Raw genomic sequence first — 21,660 nt, forward strand, 5'->3', positions numbered from 1 at the left:
CAAGATTCTTCTTGGAAGAACTGTGGATGTTTTAGGTAGCTTGCATACTTTAGAATTGACTAACCTTTACATTAAACTACAGGGGGGGAACCAGTGTAAAAAAATCAATGTAGCTTTCTTATATGACAGTGTGTGGTTTTACTTCTTTTATAAGCCTTGATAAAAGAAATGTTATATATATATGTGTGTGTGTATATATATTTTTTTTTAATTACTTCTACCATTTTGGGATCACAGACATTTCTAAGTCAGGGTCAGAGAGCTCCGTTTTCTTCTACTTGTCTTGTAGCTATGGAGTATGGATTAATAGCAAGTACTTATCTGGCTTCAGACATACTGGATAAAGACAAACTGGAATTTACATCTCCAATTATGTCTTAATAGATTGCAGATTGAGCTAATGTTTGTAATTTTAATCAAGTGATAATTTCTGAACTAATTTTGGCCCTGGCTGGTGATGTATTTAATGTCAAAGATGGTGCTTACTGTTAATTTCTCGAAGTTCCAATTGAAGAAATGTTTGAAATGTGTTGATAGATTTTTACATATTCATTTAAATGTATTAAAAGTAAAATAGGCTTGTTAAAAGTGGCATCTGAGTAGGTGTAATATCTAGGTAGTTTTTGACAGTAATCTGAATAAACTCTGTGGTTCACAAGAAAAAAATGGTAAGTAATGAACAATTTTTCAAGCATTGGTACCCCCTAGTGGTAAAAAATATTGTTACTTGTTTACATAATGCATATTCAAAAGAATATGAAGTTTGTGTTCTATATAAAGAAAGGGGAATTAAACTGTTTCTTTGGTAACATTATCTACACGTGAGTAGTACTGCAAAAGCTGTTTGAGGGTGGGCAGCTAGAATTCAAACACTTGCACGTCACTGCTTGATATGTGTAGGGATGGTTTTGATACAGTTTTAAACATACTTACTCTGTCCCATTTAAAAAAAAAAAAAGAAATTTCATTAAATGCACAACTGAATGAGGGTAACGGGGACTTTGTACAGGTATAAAAGGTCCTCTTCCATGTGTGTATACACATCAAAAAAATATGCTTTTGTTTAAAAAAAAAAATAAATCTGTCTTTGGAATAGAAGTTTGAATTCAAGTAACATTAAGGGTATGGATTGGGAATTCCTGGCACAGTCATTAATGAGACTTTGCAATGAACCAGAGTGGAGAGCTGGTCTTGGGGAAAACTGGCCTGGCAAAATGTTGATTTTGTTAGGTTCCCAGAACTGGTTCAGAATGGATCTGCAGAATTCATCCTGTGGGCACAAGGAGAGAGTGTCATGGTGGGGAGCAATGGGGAGAGGCTGAGGGAAGGCAGGGCTCCTGCTTCTAGAGGTGATGCCAGTGCGTGCCAGGCAATAATGACTACTTTGTATAATGCAATCTGTCAAGATCAGATTATGGAAACTACCTTTCTACATAAAACACCGCCCAGCTAATCTTTAAAAGATGCAAAACTTTAGCCCTTTCAATTACTGTTGTATGTGAAACCATCTTTCATTTCTTATCACCAGCTGATGTAGGTCCAGTATAAAAGTTATGTTTATCATTCTAACATCTGTAATCTGACTATTAACATGCAAGATAGTAACTTAGCGAATTCTCACTGATGCGTGTAGACTGTTTTATTTTTCTCTTTTCATTTATAGGTACTTGTTTCACAGTGGCAATCCAGAGCATCCAGGAGACATACTTCTAAACACAACTGTGGAAGTGTTGCCTTTTCAGGTATGAATTTATTGATTTGTGTTTTCTCCAGTACAGGATAAAAGCAAAACCTCTTAATTTTATTGACTTTTTTAACAGGGTGAGAGAGACATGAATGCTCCTTTTTTTAACTGCAGGATTATGCTCTGATGCTCCCATACTTTTTCTTTTTTTAATTGGATCTATTCACAGAAAACTATTGTAAATATTCAGATGTTCATTCAGAGTGCAGTCTGCTACAAGTACTGTTGGTGATTTGGAGGTGAACAAGCTCATTTTCTCCCAATTCACTGCTACTATTGAGAACAAAAAAATAAACAATCTTCCCTCTTCTGTTTATTTTGGAAAATGTGAAAGCTAAGTTAATCTGCTTTTTGACTTAGTAAAAAAGTCTTGGTTTAGGAATTGACACACATCCAAACCTTACTTAGATACTGAAATATCTAGACTCTTAAACCAAATGTGTTCCATTCTCCTGATTACACCCCACCCCCCATAAATCAGTCTGAGGTTTTTTTTTCCTCAGGAGGGAACTACATTATCTAAAGTATATTCTTGCTTGAAGCCAGATGGTAGGGTTTCTTTTTCCTCAATTAGATAATATAGCTAACCATTTATATCACAAAACTCTGTGAGAGGATTAAGATATTACTTCAGACAAGTTTATTTTATTTAGTATTAAAATAGCAAAGGGTTCATATCTTCTCCTATACACCTGGTGTGGGTATCTTGAAGTCTGTGCCTAAATTACCATATGCTGAATCTCTTTTCTTTTTCTCCTTCCTTTCTTTAAAAAAAAAAAAAAGGAAAAAAAAAAGTAAATGATCATGGAGGAGTTCACTTCTCCATTCTTGCAGTCTGCCTTCCTGGGAGTGAGTAAAAATAGGAAATTCTGACCACCTCCACCCCTAAAAAGAAGTTTGTCAGTTTGGTTCTAATTATACAACATGATATGTGCGGTATTATATCATATTGTGGGATATTATATCATATTATAAGATTTATGGGGTTTGTTTCTCAAGACCTTTGGAAATATATTCAACCACAAAAACAGCAGCAGCCCTCATTTCATCTGATACCACAAGAATGCACAAGATAGTAAGAAAAAATGTGCATCAAGCATCTCTTTTTTGGCTATACTCGGCTGTGAAATGTCCCTCAAACTGGAGCATCCCTTAAGGAAGTAATGCTACTGAGCTTCTATTGCTATTTACACAATTTGTAGAAAGGTAAACTGGAAATTCTGCATCTGGCCTGTTCCTAAGCCATTGGTGTCAGAAGAAAATGTCACCAATGTGAGGACAGCAGCTGCAGAATGATAGGTACACTCCTGAGGGAACCGTTTCTCTGCCATGCACTCCATGGAGCTGGAAGGCCATTCAAGTACTTCAACCCTGATTCTCCTAAGCAGAATTTGGGAAAACAAAAAAACCAACCCTTAGAAACCAGAGTGCCCCCAGACTGGATTTGTCTGGGACTCAAGCAACACACTAAAAAAAACCCCAACCCCCCAAAACTAAACTAAAACAAAAAAAACCCCCACCCATCCTCCAAAATGCCTCCCAAGCAAAAAAACCCCACCACTTTTTCAGCTTTTCTCCCTTAAAAGTAGGAATTAAAAAAGAAAAAAAAGCTAATGTTTTTAATCTCCTGTTTTGTCAAGCATTTTTAATTGATTCCTAGGGAATTCCTACAGTGGGTCTTTTAGTATTGGATCATGTGATCCTGGTTGTAATTTTCCAGCTGTTTTTGAAGCTCTGGTCTACAATTTAATTTTTCTGTGCTTATTAAAGAAGCTTATTGATACCCATCACTTTTTAGTGAGGCAGTGACAATTGCAATGCTTCTCTCACTGGTCTGATGGCTTTTCATCTCGCCCAAATTAATACATCAAAAAGTTAGCTGTAAATTTCATTTGTCCTGAGAGAGTTCTCTGGCTGAACCGTAGGAAAAGGTGACAAGATCCTGCCTTTGCTTTTCTTCTACTGTGTATGCCAGTATCTGCTATGTATTCTGTTCACGTGGCAGTTACCATGCAAGTTACGTGGGTCACTTAAAGTACTTCTTTTTTCTACTTTGAAGCCAAATACTATTCAGTTCTGGAACACTGCTGCTTTTTCTTTTTTTTTGTGTTGGCTTGTCTAAGGCTATAAATAACTATTCTAGGCTGGTTCATAATTATTTAGAAAAGATGGATGCTGAATATATAACAAGAGTGCACACACATTTGTCTTTCCCTGGCAAAGTCATAAGTCAAAATAAATTATCTCATTTATGCTTTGTTGTTCTAGAATGAAGAACTGGTATTAAGCAAAGAAACCAAAGACAAACGCTTAGAGGATGGTTACTTCAGGATAGGTATGTCACAGTGGAAAGAAATGTGTATTATTACTATTGCAACAGTTAAGACATTTTCATTAAAACCAAACCAAACCTAAAACTGAGTTTTGATCATTCATTTTTGGTAATGTGACCTTGTAGGCTTTACTTAATATTGTTTCCAAATTTTTTTCTAAGACAGATGTACTAAACAAAGATCTAGCGTGACACTCTTCATTGTAGTGCAGCTACATCCAACTTCTCTGCCAGGATTGATCACCTAGATTATTGTAGAGGCATTTCCAGGTTGTATAAGATCACCTCTTCTGTCCTGTGACAAGTGCCTCTGTGTGAGCTGTTGTGCTTGGCCTGGATTTGAACACACCCTACAGACAATCAGCTGTCTCGTCATGGGATGAGATTGGCATTTCCATAGCCAAGCGGCTGTTGGGGAAGGTGCCTGTTGTCAAGGAAGAGAAATTTTACTCATGGATTGCATTTAGCTTGCTGGACATAGGTTGGGCACCCCTGTTACCATGAAAGCATGTTTTTCCATCTTAATGAATTGCAGTTGCTGTGTATATATTTTAAGTGTAAAGTCTAACTGGGTTTTTAAACTGGATTCTTATTCATCCTAATAAAATTGAAGATCCTTTAAATAGGAATATGTTAAGCATGAATGATATCCCTTGTCCTTAATCCTCCTTGAAAACACATAAGTCAGGGGCTTCATGTTTAGTTCCATGATACTAAATGAAAATCTGTGCTGAAATCTTCCCAGAGTTTGAGGTGCTCAACCCCTTAGACAGTTCCAAAGTTTTTATTCTTACGTATTAATCCTGTTCAGATTGGTGTACTCTGATGATACATCCCATCTTATTTGCTGCTGCAAAGCTGAATCTGATACCTAAAATCGCTGGCTGTCGTTTGTTTCAGGAATGATACCAGTCAACCCTATAGACACCAGCAATAGGTTTCACCTCTGAGTTGTGATATTATAGATACATTTTTCTGGACACAGATTTTGTACTTTAGTTTGTTGAACAGGAGTTAACTGAGGATATACTTTTGCTTATTTTGCAGGGAAATTTGAAAATGGTATAGCTGAAGGAACAGTTGACCCCAGCCTAAACCCTATTTCATCATTCCGGCTTTCAGTGATACAAAATTCAGCAGTTTGGGCAATTCTGAATGAGGTGAGAGGTGGTATAACCTTTTAAAAATAAAACTGGTAAATGTGAGATTTCTTCATTCTGTCAGTGTGTTGAAGCTCAAAATTTTGGCTAACACTGAAAACAGTTATCTCTTATTACTGAGAAATGTAATACCCGAAAACATGACTTCTTTTTTTCTGGTTCTCTATTTCAGATTCATATTAAAAAGATTACAAATTGATCATGGAACTCAGCTTTAGAGGAAAAAGAAAGAATCCTTGAAAACTTTTCCTATAAAATCTGGCGTCCTTAGCAAGTCACAAATCAAAAATACTGAGCATGCACCTTATTCCAGATTTCTTTCATTTTCACTTGAACTCTACCTCTTGTGAAATCTACTGTAGATGAGAAGATTGTACTTACCCCTTCTTATCTGATCCATCCAGAAACTGATGCTCCACACTGATAATGTTCGTCTGAGGCTTAAGTTGTCCTCCACTTTAATGTGACTTTACCATCTTATGGTTACAGAACCCTGCTACGCTTAACCTGTACTATTTTGATAGTATAGTAATATAGAGAAGTTGTACATATTGTTACATTCCTTGAAGAAGAAGAAAAAAATATAATTATTGTTAAATATGTTTTATGAAGGGGGTACTTTCGGAGTTCCATTTATTTTCTATAACAAGAACCCTCTTTTATAGACTGTCAGGGATATATATTAAAAATGTTAGGGATATTTAATTTATTAAAATAATTTGAAAAGTACATATTTTTATGCAGTAAAATTTTAAATTGATATAGTTTTTTTTATGAATTCTCTAGTTTAAGTTATCTTTCTACATTTTTCTTTGAAGATGCAAACATAAATTAATACCATATTTCAAATATACTGCCATGTTTAAAAAAACTAGATTAAGTTTCTAAATTATGTAGTTTTGTACACAGAATCTGAATGATGTTCAGAGGCATTAACAGAGTTCTGAAGAGCATTATTCTTTGGGGCTATGAAATTCCACTATGTACAGTTTGTAGCCACATAAAAAGCATGCTGAATTGTCTTGTTTCATATTATGTACTAAATCTGCAGTGATTTTAGATTGAATCCATTGCATTTTAGAGGAATTTTTTCAATTCCAAATAGTTCTTTCTAAAAAATCTTTGTAGACATTTCCTAGCCTGGACAAATTCATTTTCTGTACTGAAAAAACTCATTCTCCGGCTTTGCTTTGGAGTGAGAGAGGTTACCTTTTATCAAAAGAATTAATAGTAATCAGATACATTTGATCTAGAGAGGTCTCCTTTTTTAAAAGTTCTGTTATTGCAGTGTTTATTTTAGATACATTACAGTCAGTAGTTATGGTTTATTTTCTTCCGTTGTTCAAGAACAAGGTTTCAGTTTGACTCCTTTATCGATGGGCGTAGTAACTCGCACTAACTTTTAATAGGAACTGAATTTGGCCTCAAGTTAGTACCCTGCCTTTTCGTTTCAAGGGAAACAACAGTGATCTTAAATGAATCAGAAACTTGGTCAGGAACAGAAAGCGGTTTGGATTAAATCCAGAGTGGCATTGTTGCAGTACTAATGCTGCCGCTGCTCTTGAGTCCTTCTGCTTAGGTGCTTATTTGTAAGGACACCAGCATGGGAAGATTTAAGTTACCCAGTCAGAAATGGTCAGGGAGAGGCAGAAATTTCTCTGTAATAGGAACGAAGTACCTGATTGACACTGGAGGGAGGCATCTATCCTGGCTTGGGGATTCTCAGCTGTGCTGTGAACCAACCTCCTTTAACTGACATCTCGAAAGCCAGCCCCAGTTTTCCCTGGAGAAAAAACCCTCCGTTATCCCTGACATCTTTGTGGTCAGGGCACAGATGCACAAAACCTGTTGCGAGGTCCCTGATCTAGAGTGGGGATCTTGAATTTGTATCTCCAGCATGGAAGTTCGACTAACAGATTTGGCCTCTTTTTCATTACATACTTACAAGGAGCAGGAGCCTAAACCTGACTCTCCAGCACTGCAAGCCATCACCACTGGGATACAGAGTCAACCTCTCTTTTCTTCTCCCTTGTTGGAAAATTGTGTTGTAGCTGTGACAGTTCAGCAATATTCAAGTTTAAGAGCTTAACTACTTCTACAGACCATAGTCATTTTGGTTTAGCTATGTTGTCTGGGGCACAGGGAAGACAAGATTTGTACACAGAGGTAAGACCTTCTGTTTTGAAGTTGAAGAAAATTAGAAAAAAGGCAGGCCTTGTTTACTTATTTCTGATTGCATCAGATGGTGTAAATAAAATGTAACTTGGAAAGCTTGTCTTGTCAATAGAGACTGTGGGCATAAGCTAAGCACTGGCCTCATAAATGGAGTTTATTCTTGGATTTAGGAATGTGGGTGAATAGGCTCAGAATCCTGTATGAATCTAGCCTATTCTGGTGCCGCAGCCCACTTCGTTGTATGTATAATGCCATGCCATCAAATTATTGCCATGCAATGGCTTTTTATCACATATTAGCTAGCAAAGTTCTAAGAAAGTATTTAGGTTTTCTTCTCAGCTGTGCCTGTGAACGAATGATGCAAGTATTTAAACTATAGCTATTTATTACAATTTAGATTGCAGAAATGTTAGATATTGCAGTTTTTTAATAGAAGTAGTTTTGCTGACAGTGACTTTCATCTTTTTCCATGAGTTCAAAAGTTTACCAGTACTACTTATTTCAGAAAGCTGTGTGCTTATTCTCAAACCATCACTGTTCCTGATGTTTCACAGTAGTTAAGATGAATCATTGCTAATATATTTAAATATAAAGACCCCTTACTACATTGATTGCAGGACTCTGGTTAACACGATATTTAGTTTTCAAAACTGTTGAGATTAAATTTATCAAAGACAACAAATTAACTAGTGCTTGGTAAACTATGTGGTTTTTTTTTTCCTAAAGATTGTTGTATTTTTATTACATTGTACTAGAAGGAATTGGAAATACTCTTGGCTGCTTTAACACTTTAAATGTTCCTGAGCTTATATGCTCTCTAAATAAACGTGCCACATTAATACAAATTACGTTTCATAGATTCAGGTAAATTCAGACCTGGTGTAATCAGATAGTTCTGCAGATTTGCTTGGAAGTTTTGCTGAAATAGAAAAAGCAGGGAAAAGATTTTCTATCTAGTTATTTCTGCATAAAGCTATTTTGGGCTTTCTACCTTTCAAAATCCAATCCTCAAGTCAGGATAAAGTGGTGCAGGTCTCCTTCCTGGAATTATGGTGAAATAAGACTGCTTTGGCTGTTTGGCTCAACAGTCATTACGCTCAGGCACTGTTTATGACTGGGTATGCTCCCAAGGGGCTGGTGTCTCTTACACATCTCAGTCTAAGTTACAGTATTACCACAAGAGTTCTCAGCATCTTAAACCTATTACCTGATTTTGGGGAGGTTTTTCCTACATGTATTTAGTTCCAAGTTATTTTTGTTGTGGCCTTAAAAATCCCCTCTAGGCCACTGACTCTTACAGTAATCAAATAATGGAAAGTGTTTCAAAATAAACTGCATTGTTCTATGATCCTGTTAGCTCCTTCTGATGCTGTTAAAGCTTCAGAAAAGAGAACTTTTGTAAAACCAAAGGCATTACCAGAAACCTTCATTATCTGGGCAAATTATTCTTAACTTCTCATACTGGATGCCAAACAGCCTGGCTGATACAAGCACTGGCTTTTCTGAGCTGATCAGGATTGCTCTGGACCAAGGAAATACAAGACTATCAGTATAATCTTGCTTTGCTCATTCAGTGGGTACTCCTACTGAAAACTGTAAATAATGTGAACAGGACATGATCCCAAATCAGCACTTTTTATTTTTTGAATTAAAGAGTGTTTCTAAAGCACTGTATAAGGCTTTGTGCTTTTGCAGGCAACTCAACCATGTAGTTGCATTGATAGAAAATATTCCTATAGCTACATTTGTTTTTTCTTAACTGAAAGATGGCTTAGAAAAATTCAAACAGATAAAGATGTGATTCATGGACCAATAAAAGACTGGACTCTTCTGTATGTTGCTGCTTGTCTAGCTGTTTCAAAAGCAGTTTTTAAATACCTTCAGTCAGCTTAGAGCAAAGCAATTTATACTTTGCCCGTGTGATACATGATTCCTTGAATGGGCTGGAGCATGGAGTCTTTGGCAAAATTGAACAACTGTGTAACATTTTTTCTTCATTTTTTTCGAAGTGTATTATCATTTCGGTAATCTCTATTTTTTGTTGGAAATATTAGCTCCAGATGAAGTATTGTAGTAATTTGTAGTTTGCTTCCAACTTGGAAAATACTATTTTAGTCTTGTGGGGGAAAAAAAGAATTACATCTCTTTAAACCTTGCTCCCCTGAAATAAATTAACCCTAGGTTCTGTATTTGTTCTTACTAGGAAGGATGCATTCTGAAAAAGCTAAAGCAAGTAACTGTAGTAGAAATGGAAAAGAACCCTTTTGTTTTTAAGTCATCTTTACAATCACCAGCATAATGCTGAAAGGTTATTAGACAACTGGTGTTTTCAGGCTAGCATTGATTGCTGATGTAAGAAACACACCCCATACAGACCTGATGAATTAGTCTTTGAGAGTGTCACTTTTCTGACCTTAGTGGTCTCTTTAAGGGTTTTGCTGATTTCTGCTGTAAACAGTGAGCTGCTAGAACTTAAAGCAGCTCAATTTTGAGAACAGTGAAGCCTTCTTTCCAGGGGACAAAATTTGGTATCTCTAAAGGGAAGGTACACAGGCCCTGAGTCCTTCATTGATTTCAATGGTATTGCACCATAGGGCACTAAATATGACATGTTTTTACTGTTGAACTGAAGTGGGTGATCACTGGCGCTAGGATTCCTGTTAGGGAAAAGGGGTGCAGTTAGGCTGCAGCTGCCTGCAGGACAGGAGCTTGTGCTGTTAGCCAGGGTGGGAGCAGGTCCTGACTGGAATCCTTTGCCTTCCATGGATCCAGCAGTTCAGTGCTTTCCTTGTTAAAAGGGGAACGTTGCTCAGCATCTGCTGAGAGGGGAACATGATTCTCTTCACGCCTTAACAGTGGCTGAAACACACAGTACTGTAAGATGCACTGCCAGCATATTTGGTATTTTAAGATAAATACAGTTTTTCCTTAGAGATCAAATTCTAGTATTGAGTCTTACTGTAACCAGTTTACTCTTGCGTTGTTTTGGAAACCGAATCCTAGCAGAATCATCTTTCATATTGAACGCTGCTTTGGAAAGTCATCATCTTCATTTTCCAGAAGGTATTGTCTGTGACAGTCAGTTTGTACTCCTGCCTTGTGGACTTGCTACAGGCTCAACTTGTACTTTCCTTCCATGTTCATTGACCTGCCACTCATAATGGTGGATGCAGTAATACCTACTGGACTTCTAGAGATCGGGTTTAAAAACTTGCTGCTATATTTGGAAACCTGATATGGGTCATGTTAATTGTGCCTTTCATCACTGTTTCTTCTGTGTGCCAGAGTTGTCCATGTATATTTGAAGTGGTCATTAAAATAAATCTGTTCTCAATTTCTTTCATAAAAGGAGGGAACAGTTCTGTATCTACAGTCAGTTGTTGCTTTACCATCGCAACACTACTAAGATCTGTACTTCCACGCAGTCCCAAGGCAAGGTATTCCAATATTATTCTTACATAAAACTGCTTTTTGGTGTCACTTAAAACCCTCATAATGTAGAGCTTATGCCAGTATGTGCAAAATACCTGCAGTAAGAGTTACGCTAAATAGACTTGTTGCAGTTAAATTTGAGCTACAGAGATGTACAAGTAACTTGTTTTTAGGAATGTACTGCGAAGTATTTGAACAAAATTGCTAACATGTTTACTGTTGTAAATATTTTAATAAAAAAAGGACACTTCAAACTTTTTTACACAATTATCTACAATAAAGAGAAATTTACAACCATTTACAAAATGTTCTTAACTTCTTTACTGTCAAGACAGCTAAGATAAAAACAAAATAAACATTAGATACATTAAGTCCTGGTTTTATTTCACTCTGTATTTATAAAAGGAACAAAGCATCTTGGTGAAGTTCCATCCACATGCCAGTGAGATCAAATAGAGCATGATGAGAAGTGCAAACGGATACAAAAGAATAGCTGTGTTCTTCAAAAAGGGCAATGCTGAAAACAGAAGCAACAATGGAAGCAAGTATAAAGCAGTGCTCTTTCAAAAAAAGGTGCTTCCTGTAGAATGGCCTTGGGGGAAGACAGATAGATAGCAAGAAAAAAATAGTACTGCTCTGCCAGCCTTCTCAGAGGGGTGGGTTTGTCATCTCTGCCCTACTAGTCCTACCATTATCACAGATTAAAGAGTACTTGATAACTGGTATAGGTAATGCCCTGGGAAACTGTTTTACCTAAAACTCCAATCTTAAACTCACTACAGCATTTTTATTCAAGGTGAACACTTTGAAGTGGATTTACAGAGGAAGAAGAAAACCAAGTTGCAGTGCTACAGGTCTAATACAAGAAGGGAAGTTGGTATGGTGAAGAATACAAATTCTTTGGTTAAGATGTCCACCCAGCTGGAAACATGGATTAGCAAATTTCTATCAAACTTCTTTTACCACAAAGAAGGAATTACTTCAACAGCCAGCTGAGCCTCTGCTTTACAAATGAATAGACTAAGATCAAATTAATAGGTTGAAATCGTGCCCTTGATTTTAGTCAAACAAAGAGAAAAGAAGTTGCCATTACTCACCACTGTATCCTAGGAATGTCACATAGATGTAATAGCCGATTGCGATCAGCCATAATGTATTCCCAACAAAATACCCAATGACAGAATCAGATATGATGACATCTGCAAGAGACAACTACTCTCAGCAGTTTTGATAGAGCACGATCTTGAAGCAGAGAGCACAAAATATTCTACTTACAGTTGATGAAAAACAGCTGGATAAAATGCAAAATGACTAGAAGTGGATAGAAAGCATTCAGATGAACATCAAAGGCATATCCCCACTCCACATCATAGTCTCTGTTCTGCTGCTTCACCAAGTACTTATTAGAAATGAACCTACATGAAAAGATATTTAAGAATGTTGTTAATGTGAATCTATAAAGCTGACTGACAAAACGTTGGTTTGAGATAGATAGTAAGCCATAAGCGATCCTAACTCTCTAACCTGACAAAGTTTCTGCTATATGGGAGAAAAACATGCAGGAATTATGCAGACCAGACTTACCATTAAAACATTTTTGTTAAAACTGTAATTACAACCCTTGCATTCAACAGGCAGTTGAAATACACTGCTGGTAATACAGAAACAATTTTTTTTTTTTTAGAGATCAGTGTTACAATTTTATCAATGCAGTTACAAGTTCTCAGGCAGTGTGCCATTTTTGTTTGTACACACTCACACAGATGACTTCAGAAAAGTGCTTGTACATGATCAGTACCCCTCGCACAAAAATGGTTTATTTCACCTCTACAGAAGTGGCGCACTGCGAGGACAGAAAGAGAGCAGGCTAGCACTCTTAAGATGAACCCATTCTCCTTACAGAAAACGAGCGCTAATGGAAGACGCACTGCCTGGTGTTACAGACTGCAGAACAAGCCTCGAGACTTTGTTTTCTTCAGCTGAAGTTCCACTGACATCCCCTTTAGAGGAGGAACAAGAAGTCAATATACGCTCAGAAGTAAGACTTTAGATACCAGAGCTTTCATGGTAGCTTCCTCTGACATGCTCTTTGCGCTAAGTGCAGGGTCGGAAAGAGGCAGAGCCTGTGTGCAAGGTGAAGTGAGGCAAGAAGGGGTTTAGACTCATTAGGAATGGGGGGAGCTTTTGAAAACAAAAAGGTGAGCCTGCACTGGAAGAAGAGACTTGAACCGAATTGGAGCCAGGCAAGTGATATTGAGGCCTGCAGGAAGCTGACTACAGGACAGAGGAAAATCAGCAGATGCTGAAGTTTGTCTGGGTCAGGAGACTGCATCCTGAATCACAGATTGCTGGAGGATGGCAGGAGAAAGCATTATGATATGCTCTTCCCTGAGCAATTTATGAGTTGCTGTCCCAGGCAGGAGAGTAGGTCAGACTCTCTATCTGACTCTATCTTTCATCTATCAGTTACAGTTTTTTTTATGTGCCCCATCCTAAATTTTGCAATTACAAGTGGGAGTTCCAAAGGTCACTGTTTGAAAGGAATCTACCCCTTTTCCGATCGGCATCAGTTTAAGATGTCAGCTCCATTGCTAAGAACTCTTTTAAGTACCCTTGCTTCCTTAAGTTCTTGGTAAAATAAAAATTCTTTTTTTGGTGCCCTCCCCTTGCCATAGTGCAGAAACAGTGACTTCCCGTGGTTCCCTTGCTGACACAGAACACATCTCTAACGTGCTGATGCCTGAGCTATAAACTGACTCACTATTGCCTCTCCCCTTCTGTAAGCCTCTGGATGTTTCAGGCTAAGACTGGCAGCGACTACCTCCGAGCAACAAAGCCAACATGCGTGAAATAGAACAGACATTGCTTGTAATGGAAACAGCTAAAATCTTCAGCAAGAAGCATGGGCCAATTGTATATTGCCCTACTTAAAACATAATCATCCTCAGGTTTACATTACTTAAGCTGTTCAACCAAAATAAGGAATGAAGAATTTTTTGATCACCACATTTTTTATTTAGCATAATTGCTGAAGATTAACCAGCTCAAGAAGAAAACAAGCCAAAATGCTCATCATAATCCAGACTTTCTGAACACTCATCTTTTGCAGAAAATAGTAAAGAAAAAGATGTGTTCTTTTTTAAAGCAACATTTTGAAACAGTTACCCCAACAGCACAAAACCTATAGTCAATACATACTTTATAATTTTGCCCCAAACAGAGAACCAAGTGTCTTGCAAACAGCAGAGGACTATCCTGTATCCAAACAGCAATACTGAACTCAGTTTCAGACATCACTACTTACCACATTAGAGTCGCAATCAGGAGGCCAACGCCTACACAGTCTATGAATACAACCCAAAGTAGCAGCTTTATTGTTTCAAAAAAACCCATGTCCAGCACAAATCCAAATCCTACAGTAGACACTGAACAGAGAAAAAGATTATTGAAGTTAGCTGTGGAAAAGAAAGCATGAGATCTTAAACCAGTATGGGTTTTGAGTATACTGTTACAAAATCTTCAGTTTCCTTATTATTTTTCTCCACAAGATTTTCAGTCCGACAGCCCAATTTTTTTCACCAAAGACTAGGTATAATGCAAATTATTCATAATGTAATCCCTTTCACAGATTGGAGAACACTCATCTGTACTTGGGCTTAATGATATAACAGCAAACTGTATTACTCTGCGCAAACTATTTTTAAAGAATTCACACAATGCCACAATAGAATATTCTTTGTGTTATAAAAGCTCCTTGTGCTCATTGTGACCCAAATCATGTGTGTGGTGATACATACTTTCATTGCAGAGTTAACAGTTTTGATATTACTAACAGCAAGATGCTATGTAACAGAAGACTAGAATAATGCTTCTTACTGCGTTTTCAATTCAATCAAAAAATTACATGAGACGCTTTGTTTATAGCTTAATTCTGCAATATACAGAATCTCACCAGGGTCTTTATTGTAAAAACAGTATTTTATTCGTAATGTTCAGAAGAAGGAAATGTTCGGTATTTTTTAACTAAAGCACTGCTGTGTGGCATAGGTTTTTATTCCTGTCTGTAAAGTTACAAAGAACTATGTAGTTTGAAATGCAACAGAAAATGCGTTGCAATAGAGAGGTTAATTCAGGACTATTAGCATTAGTTATGCCTCCTCTGTTTTCTAGTTTTCACCTTAAATTCCAAAAGGTTAGACCATTTTCTTGTATGCTACTTTGATTAAAAGATAATCCATGTGGATTTTTTGTCCTTTGTGTGTGTGTGAGATTAGGGGGACCAGGAATGTTCATCCCTAAACTCTCCCTCCCTCTTTTTTGTGCTATTCCCCTGCACTCACCGCAGAGCCAGATACTGAGAAGCACTAAGAAAGCAGGATCATCTCTTGCCCATTGGTCCTTCGTCTGTTTTCTGTAGTGAAAGTTCCTATAAACCCTCTGTGGTGAAGTAAACAGGTAAAGCATCTGCCAAAGAGCAAACTCGAAGTCCATCTGTCGGAAGTGGAAGAGCCTCCGCAGGTACTTGTAGCGTTTTGCCCCAGCTGTGTGCCTCGCAGCATCTCTGGGACTCAGCGCACCGTTGCCCTGGCTCCGAGAATTAACTGAAGTGGTTGGCAGCATCTTGCTGAACAAGGGGTTTCGAAAAAGGGGCATTTGAAAATAAAATCACGCGACGCGGGCCACACCTGCGACACTGACGTTACGAACCAACCCCCCCCCCAACCCCGTGCACAAGTACACACCGCGGCTGCGGGGGAGGCAGCTCTGCTCCCCGCACCGCCCCTCAGGCGGCCCCGCGACCTCGCCTCCGTCTCCTCAGCCCCGCGGGGCCGCTGCCGGGAAGCGGCGGGCTCTCTCCAGGCAACCCCCCCCCCCACCTCTTCTGACGATCGCAAACGCCGTTCGAGGCCTTGACGGCCGACGGGCTTCGCGGCAGGCGAAGGGCCGAGACGCGCGGCCAGGGGCAGGGGAGGGATGACCGGCCGTCCCCGATCGCTCTTCGGCCCACGCCAGTCCGCCATCGCCCGAAGGGACCCCCGCCGCCGCCCCCCGCCCCACAAACAGCCGCCACCGCCTCAGCGGGAAGCGCCGAGCCCCCCCCAACGGCCGGGCTCGCGCCACCGAGCTCCGCTCGTCCCTCCGCGCGCGGTGAGGGGGCGGGGCCTCACCTGCTGCCCCGGTCCGCGGCGCGGCGCGACCCCCCCCCCCTCCACCCACCCGCAGCTCTTCCGGCAACGTCCGCGGCGCAGGCGCTCCGGTTTCCTTCCCGGAATTGCCCCGCCCCTTCCTCCCCCCCGCCCGCCCCCGCCGCCGGCGGAAGCGGTGGCAGGGTTCGGGGCGGCAAGATGGCGGCGGGCGTGGGTAGCGGTGCCTGAGTAGGCGGCAGCGAGGCGTAGAGCCGTCCTCGCCGCCATGCCCAAGTACTACGAGGATAAGGAGGAGGACGGGCGGGCCTGCGGGGGGGTGAGGGAGGACCTGCGGCAGTGCCTGCTGGAGAGCCCCTGCGTCCTGCAGGTGAGCGCTGCCGCCATCCCTGGGCCCGCGTCGGTGCTGCCGCCCTCGCCTCCCCCCCCTCCCACCCCCGGCTAAACCCTGAGGGCAGCGTGCCTCACATGGAAGGAGGGGAGGTCTGCTGTGGGTGGGGGTGAGGCGGCGAGAAGCCGTTACTTCGTCCCTTCCAAGCCTGTTAATTAGCGTTTCAAGCAGGTTAAGAAATGACAGCTTCCGAAGAAGGCGCAAGTCACCGTACCGCAGCAAAGCGCTGAGTGAACCTTGTCTGAAGTGTTTTGGTGCCTCTTTGACAAGCTGCAGAAATCCACTAAGTCTTTAATCCTTTATTCTTCATCTAACAGGAAAAGAAAAGCCCCAAACAATGTTTGAGGGAAGGACACTGTAGGAGTTTGCAAGTGACATTTTTTGCATGTAAAAGATCGATGGTAAGTGTTTGTAGTGTTTTTTCTTCTGCTGGCAGCCTGGTTGCTTTCTGCCCTTTTCCCTGCTTTCTGAAGAAAACCACTTAATCACTTTAATTCGGTAAAACTGGTGTCATTAAGCAGAACAGGTCTTGCCTTTGAATTCCATTTAAAATATGGATGTTGTACACTGTTTTCAAGAAGAAAAAGTTGCAGAGTGTGAACAAGATGGAAAAAATCATCTTTAAACTGTCTTCTTTAGGCTTAGCATGTGACACATAAATGAGGTCGGTTTTTCTGCCTTTTTTTTTTTTTTTAGTAAAGCTTTGTTTTAAACAGCATTAGTAGATCAGGTAGTTGTAAGATAAGATGTTGACAAGCTAATTTTTGTCTATGAATAAGGAACACTTAAGTGAAAAGAATGTCCTACTGAAAGAGGTTTCCACTGTTGAAGCACCAGGCTCTTGCATTCATTAATTTTCTTGGAGGGCTTGAATTCATGGTAAAGAAGGGTTTGGGTTTTTATATGGTGAGCTGTCAAGTATGGTGATGAGAAGCCAGCTGTAAAAATGTAATTAGATAATGTTTCCCTGGTTTTGATAGGAGTTCCTTGTCTAGAAACACCGTGCTTGTGTTTCCATAACACTTAAAAAATAGTTAAGGTGTGGCAAAGATGGTTTTAAAACCTTCTAAGCATGGGTAGTGCAGGGCTCATTTTTATTTTTAGCTGATGTGATACATAATGAAGAATACACAGCTGCAACTGTACCTAAAATTTTTCTTCCATTCTGTATTTTTGCTTAAGTCATAGCAGCTTTTTGTACCTCTCCCATACAAACTGTATTAATCCATAAAGTGACAAATTATTATTTCTGTGGACAGGAAAAAATGCTGTGTATTTAGTGCTTGAAATATCTATTTGATGCTGCAGTAGCAATATATGTATCTCCAGGTGATGGGCCTGTATTTCTGTCTGTAGATTGTTAAGGGAGCCTGATGAAACTTAAGTTTCATGTGGGAAGAGACCTGGCTCTCATATGATTCTGTTTATCTGCTCCAAATTCTAAGGCTGAAGAATGGCATTTTTCTTGTCTTGTTAACTCTGTAAATTTCAATAATTGTGCTCTGCCAAATTTCTTACTTGGTATAATAGTGAGACTTGGAGCGTTTAAAAACAAGTTAGATGCTAAATGCAGATGTAATTTACAATATGCTAAAATCATTAGGGGTTTTTCCTAGATGCTGTTTTCTTTGTAAGGAAATACAGTCTCTTATCAGAGGAGTAAACTTTAGTACGCTTTAGATATTGAAGTGGGAACAAGGTTTAAAGTGGAAGCTGCTTGGTTATTGGACAAGCTGTGCCATCTTGCAGTTTAGTTCTTTACAAATTTTGCTGCAGTTCTGAATCCCGAAAGAGGGTTGGTTAAGGGAAGTAAAAGATATGTCCTCAATCTAATATCTGAATATGGCTGAATTGCAATCTGTAACTGCCGTCTTCAAGACTACTATCTAAATTCAGGAGAATTCTCCCAAGGTCAAAGTATGTTTTTCTGCTGCACTGGGAAAGAACTTGCAATTTAGTTTCAGTAAGTGCAGCACCGTAGCTGTTATTCTAGCTTTATTGCCATTTTTTGCCTTTCATTAAATGCTTTTTTATAATAGCCAAGAAGAAATTTGCAGATTTTACAAGCTGAATATTATTTCAGTTTTTACTGATATTTTTTTTTCAGACACTTGTTGTATTTAAGTTATCCCTGTCCTCACTGACATTTGCAGTGACTCCCACTTCAACCCAATCTGAATTTTCCTCCATCGGCTTGTCAGTTAAGTTTGGAGAAGCAGGTCTAAGTAGATTTACACTACCTTGTTTTCATGTGTTCCTTGCCATGCCACCGTGCTGTTCTGTCATTTGTGTTGTTACACTGTTTATTTCAGAACGCACAGGATGCTTATCACATAATTTTAATTTTGTGTGAGATTTAAGATAATACAACATCTGTTTCCATGGAAGAGCTCTATGACTTGTTGGCTACATCACTGGTTTTCTTTACAGTGACTTCTGCTTTATTCTGTGCTTTCTTCTGATGTTACAAAGTGCCGAGATCGCACAAGCACTCTAAAGTATTTCTTTTGCAAAAGATATGGTTTTAATATATTGACTTAAATTTTCAGTTGGATACCAGAGCAAGATTCAGAGGAAGGAAGGGATACTGAAGTCTTCATGAAGAGACCCAGCCATGGGAAATCAGGTTTCATCAACGCTTTAGGCAAAACAGAGACTAAAGGAAGAAGATTGCATCTGCTGCATCCTTTCATGCCGTATTTTCATGGAAGGTATCTACTCCCGAGTATTCCGATAGGTTGACCTGGATATGCATTTAAATGTTTAAAAGAAGGCAGGCATAAAACTGCAAGTTCTGGCCAAAATGGGTACTTGTCATGCACTTGCAATAAAATATATAAAATCCAGATTAAGCTGCAGAAGTTATCATTGTGTTTTGAAGTGAGGCTGTCTTTTGTGGTTTTACTAACTCTGATCATGCTTTACTATGACAAATAATACAAGATATGGAACTGGGAGTTCACTCGACTGGTATCGCAGAGGATATACCTCAGGATAGAGCATTTCCCAGAGATGATGAGTTGACCAAGGCTGTGAAATGTAAGTGCAAGCTGCTTCCTACCTGGTAGGTTTGTTACCCAATAAACCTGCAGTAATAGGTAGGAGTGGCGATGTTTTTGCAGTCCCACGTATACAAGAATCCTCTTGCTATGAATTCCTTTTAACGTGACGATTGATGTGTGTGCTTGTTGGAGTCTAGTCTTGTTGGACAAGTAGTTTAAAATTTGGTTACTCCAAATTAAAAGATACCTGATTTATCTTTCAGTAATCTGTCTTCTTATTGTATTGACACAAGTCCAAGAGAACTATAGCATTATTCTAGTCGATGACTTGAAAGCTGCATGCCAGGGTGTAGCTAATTAGGTATCTTTGGCTGGGTGAGGAAGGTGTTCCTCAGGCCAACAGTTAAGGAGACCATGGCTGCTATTGCTGCGTTCTGAAAGTATTTACAACAATATTTAAGTTCCTCTGAGATGACCCTGTGTGATCTTTCTGTATTATTTTCCAAGCAAAAGTATAAATACTAATCCAAAAGTGTACAAACAAGGGATGATGATCTGGACTATTGTGTTTATAGGAAGTCATGTTCCACAAATGTACTTTGTACTTTGTGAGCATTTTTCTTGCTTTTACTTTGTCACTTCTCTCTGAATTCTTTGGTTCACATTTATGGGTGTAAAATGTTCAAATTGCCATTCATATTCATTTAAATTGTAACTAGTTTCTGCTATGTACTTCTTAAAACTTGCTCTTCCTTTAGAATTTTCTTGTGCTTAGTCAAATTTTATATAGTTTCATAAGTTATAAACCAGCTGCAGTGAAAAAGCAAAGAGATTAATAGAGGAAAATATTTTGCTTTCCTTTGATCAAGGATGACGGTGGCAGATCTGTCTGCAGTATGACAGTGGTCTTCGAGACATAGGTAACATTGGTTAGTCTCTCTTGCCCCACCCTGGTAAGGAAGTGGGATTTAAGGGGGTAACAAGCATTAAATACTGTGGTGACCATGACTGTGGTCAATATTTACTGATTTTGTTTAAGAACTTGTTTCTGAAGAATGTTTCTTTTTCCTTCCTTCAGTATGTCTCTACCTCCTTCCCTGCCTTTTGAAGCCTTTAAAAAATAATTGGTAGTGTAACTCTTACACGTGGAAACTCAAATAACTTCAGACAAGCTGCTTATAAGCAAGGTTAGGCAATAGTGAGAGGGGAGAGAGTCACAATAACTTCTTTTATTGCCTAAAGCTTATAGCCTTGCGGCTGATTTACTGCCGTGCTTTCCCGTCGTGACAATCTAGGAGAAATGACGCATCGCCAGGGACTTGCCCTGGGGAGAAGCAGACCAACAGAGATACTGTGGATCAAGTGATTTCTCCGTTTATTTGCTGCGTAACATTCGGTTATATACCATAACCATGCACAAGCCATCTACTGATTGGTTAACATGTGCTGTTCACACGCCTAAAGCAATAGTTTGATTGGATAAGGTCTTCTGATCACGCGAATGATTCCTCCTGTCTGTGTCTTGCTTGGTGTCCTGCTTTCAGTCACATAGGCCCAACTTGTTCAGCTTTTTCTGCTTATTTCATCAAACTTTGTAGCAACAGTTAGCCTTCGCTATGTCCTTGAGGCCTGCTGCTTGCAGAGGCCTCTGGCTCACAGATTGAACAGTCCCATTGTGTCTCTCGTTCACTGTGTGTCTATTCTTCTAATTATCCCACAATTTACATTTATTCTGAACAGATGCATGAAACACAGTTTGTAAAATTGATGACTTCAGTGAATGAGTGCCTGTTGATTATTTAATTCTGTCTTAAGCAACTGCTCTGTGATCAAAGTATGTTTGTATTCCTTGTGTGTGTAGGATTTTATTTTTGCAATCATAAATCAACACCGATTTCACATTTTCATGTTCTGTTGATCATGTGAAAGCTAGTTCATTTGTTGAAGTGCTGTAAACGTCCTTTGTTTTCCACAGCCTAGTTACCATATTGTCTCTTTATATATACTAAAATGATAAATTGATGTGCTGTCTATAGGAATATTCTTAACTTAGCACTCTTAAGTTCAAAGTATTACTCACAAGCCTTCTCCATGGGGGGGAAAAAAAATTTAAAAGGATGTAAAAATAAATTTAAAGCCACTTGGCAGGTAATTAAATGTCAGGTAGAGAGAAGAGTGGGAATGGTACATGGTTTTGGTAGTCAAGGACTCTTCCATGGTCTGCCCTGCTGCAGGGGACTGTAAGCTTGTTGGTTCCGGTGATCTGTTCCTTTCTCAGCC

The 21,660-nt window shown here is 39.2% G+C and overlaps 3 protein-coding genes across 9 annotated transcripts in view; 2 read left to right on the top strand and 1 right to left on the bottom strand.

Moving 5' to 3' along the window:
* MGAT4A (alpha-1,3-mannosyl-glycoprotein 4-beta-N-acetylglucosaminyltransferase A) overlaps positions 1 to 11,062 on the top strand; it is an 84,334-nt gene extending 73,272 nt beyond the window's left edge. For all 4 annotated transcript variants that reach the window (XM_075057550.1, XM_075057553.1, XM_075057551.1 and 1 more), the window contains 4 exons: positions 1,664 to 1,742; positions 4,013 to 4,079; positions 5,124 to 5,236; positions 5,409 to 11,062. In XM_075057550.1, the coding sequence (XP_074913651.1) occupies positions 1,664 to 1,742; positions 4,013 to 4,079; positions 5,124 to 5,236; positions 5,409 to 5,435 (286 nt within the window). In that variant the 3' untranslated portion in view covers positions 5,436 to 11,062. The remainder of the gene's footprint in view (positions 1 to 1,663; positions 1,743 to 4,012; positions 4,080 to 5,123; positions 5,237 to 5,408) is intronic.
* A 144-nt stretch (positions 11,063 to 11,206) lies between these two features.
* On the bottom strand, positions 11,207 to 16,099 carry UNC50 (unc-50 inner nuclear membrane RNA binding protein). 4 transcript variants are annotated; one of them, XM_075057554.1, is made up of 6 exons: positions 16,012 to 16,099; positions 15,184 to 15,467; positions 14,148 to 14,268; positions 12,119 to 12,258; positions 11,941 to 12,042; positions 11,207 to 11,360 (listed from the first exon to the last, which is right to left on the bottom strand). In XM_075057554.1, exons 2-6 carry the CDS (start codon positions 15,461 to 15,463, stop codon positions 11,224 to 11,226), a joined length of 780 nt encoding a protein of 259 aa, XP_074913655.1. In that variant the 5' UTR covers positions 15,464 to 15,467; positions 16,012 to 16,099; the 3' UTR covers positions 11,207 to 11,223. The 4 variants fall into 4 exon arrangements, with proteins under 4 accessions (XP_074913655.1, XP_074913659.1, XP_074913658.1 ...); XM_075057558.1 differs by having other exon boundaries at positions 15,184 to 15,463; positions 16,061 to 16,077; XM_075057557.1 differs by having other exon boundaries at positions 15,184 to 15,463; positions 16,012 to 16,028.
* Positions 16,100 to 16,143: 44 nt separating this feature from the next.
* On the top strand, positions 16,144 to 19,642 carry COA5 (cytochrome c oxidase assembly factor 5). Its single transcript, XM_075057328.1, has 3 exons — positions 16,144 to 16,357; positions 16,696 to 16,779; positions 18,928 to 19,642. The coding sequence occupies exons 1-3, from the start codon at positions 16,256 to 16,258 to the stop codon at positions 18,967 to 18,969; spliced, it is 228 nt and encodes a 75-aa protein (XP_074913429.1). The 5' UTR covers positions 16,144 to 16,255; the 3' UTR covers positions 18,970 to 19,642.
* The last annotated feature ends 2,018 nt before the right edge of the window (positions 19,643 to 21,660 follow it).

Source organism: Buteo buteo, chromosome 25 (assembly GCF_964188355.1).
Source record: "Buteo buteo chromosome 25, bButBut1.hap1.1, whole genome shotgun sequence".
NCBI lineage: Eukaryota > Metazoa > Chordata > Aves > Accipitriformes > Accipitridae > Buteo > Buteo buteo.

Coding starts and splice junctions, on each gene's coding strand:
- UNC50 (XM_075057554.1), bottom strand. CDS start 15,463: ATGCTGCCAACCACTTCAGTTAATTCTCGGAGCCAGGGCAACGGTGCG. Junction 14,269..15,183: donor TCTCAGTATCTGGCTCTGCG/GTGAGTGCAGGG, acceptor TTCTCTGTTCAG/TGTCTACTGTAGGATTTGGA. Junction 12,043..12,118: donor CCAGCTGTTTTTCATCAACT/GTAAGTAGAATA, acceptor TGTCTCTTGCAG/ATGTCATCATATCTGATTCT.
- COA5 (XM_075057328.1), top strand. CDS start 16,256: ATGCCCAAGTACTACGAGGATAAGGAGGAGGACGGGCGGGCCTGCGGG. Junction 16,358..16,695: donor AGAGCCCCTGCGTCCTGCAG/GTGAGCGCTGCC, acceptor TTCATCTAACAG/GAAAAGAAAAGCCCCAAACA. Junction 16,780..18,927: donor TTGCATGTAAAAGATCGATG/GTAAGTGTTTGT, acceptor TTAAATTTTCAG/TTGGATACCAGAGCAAGATT.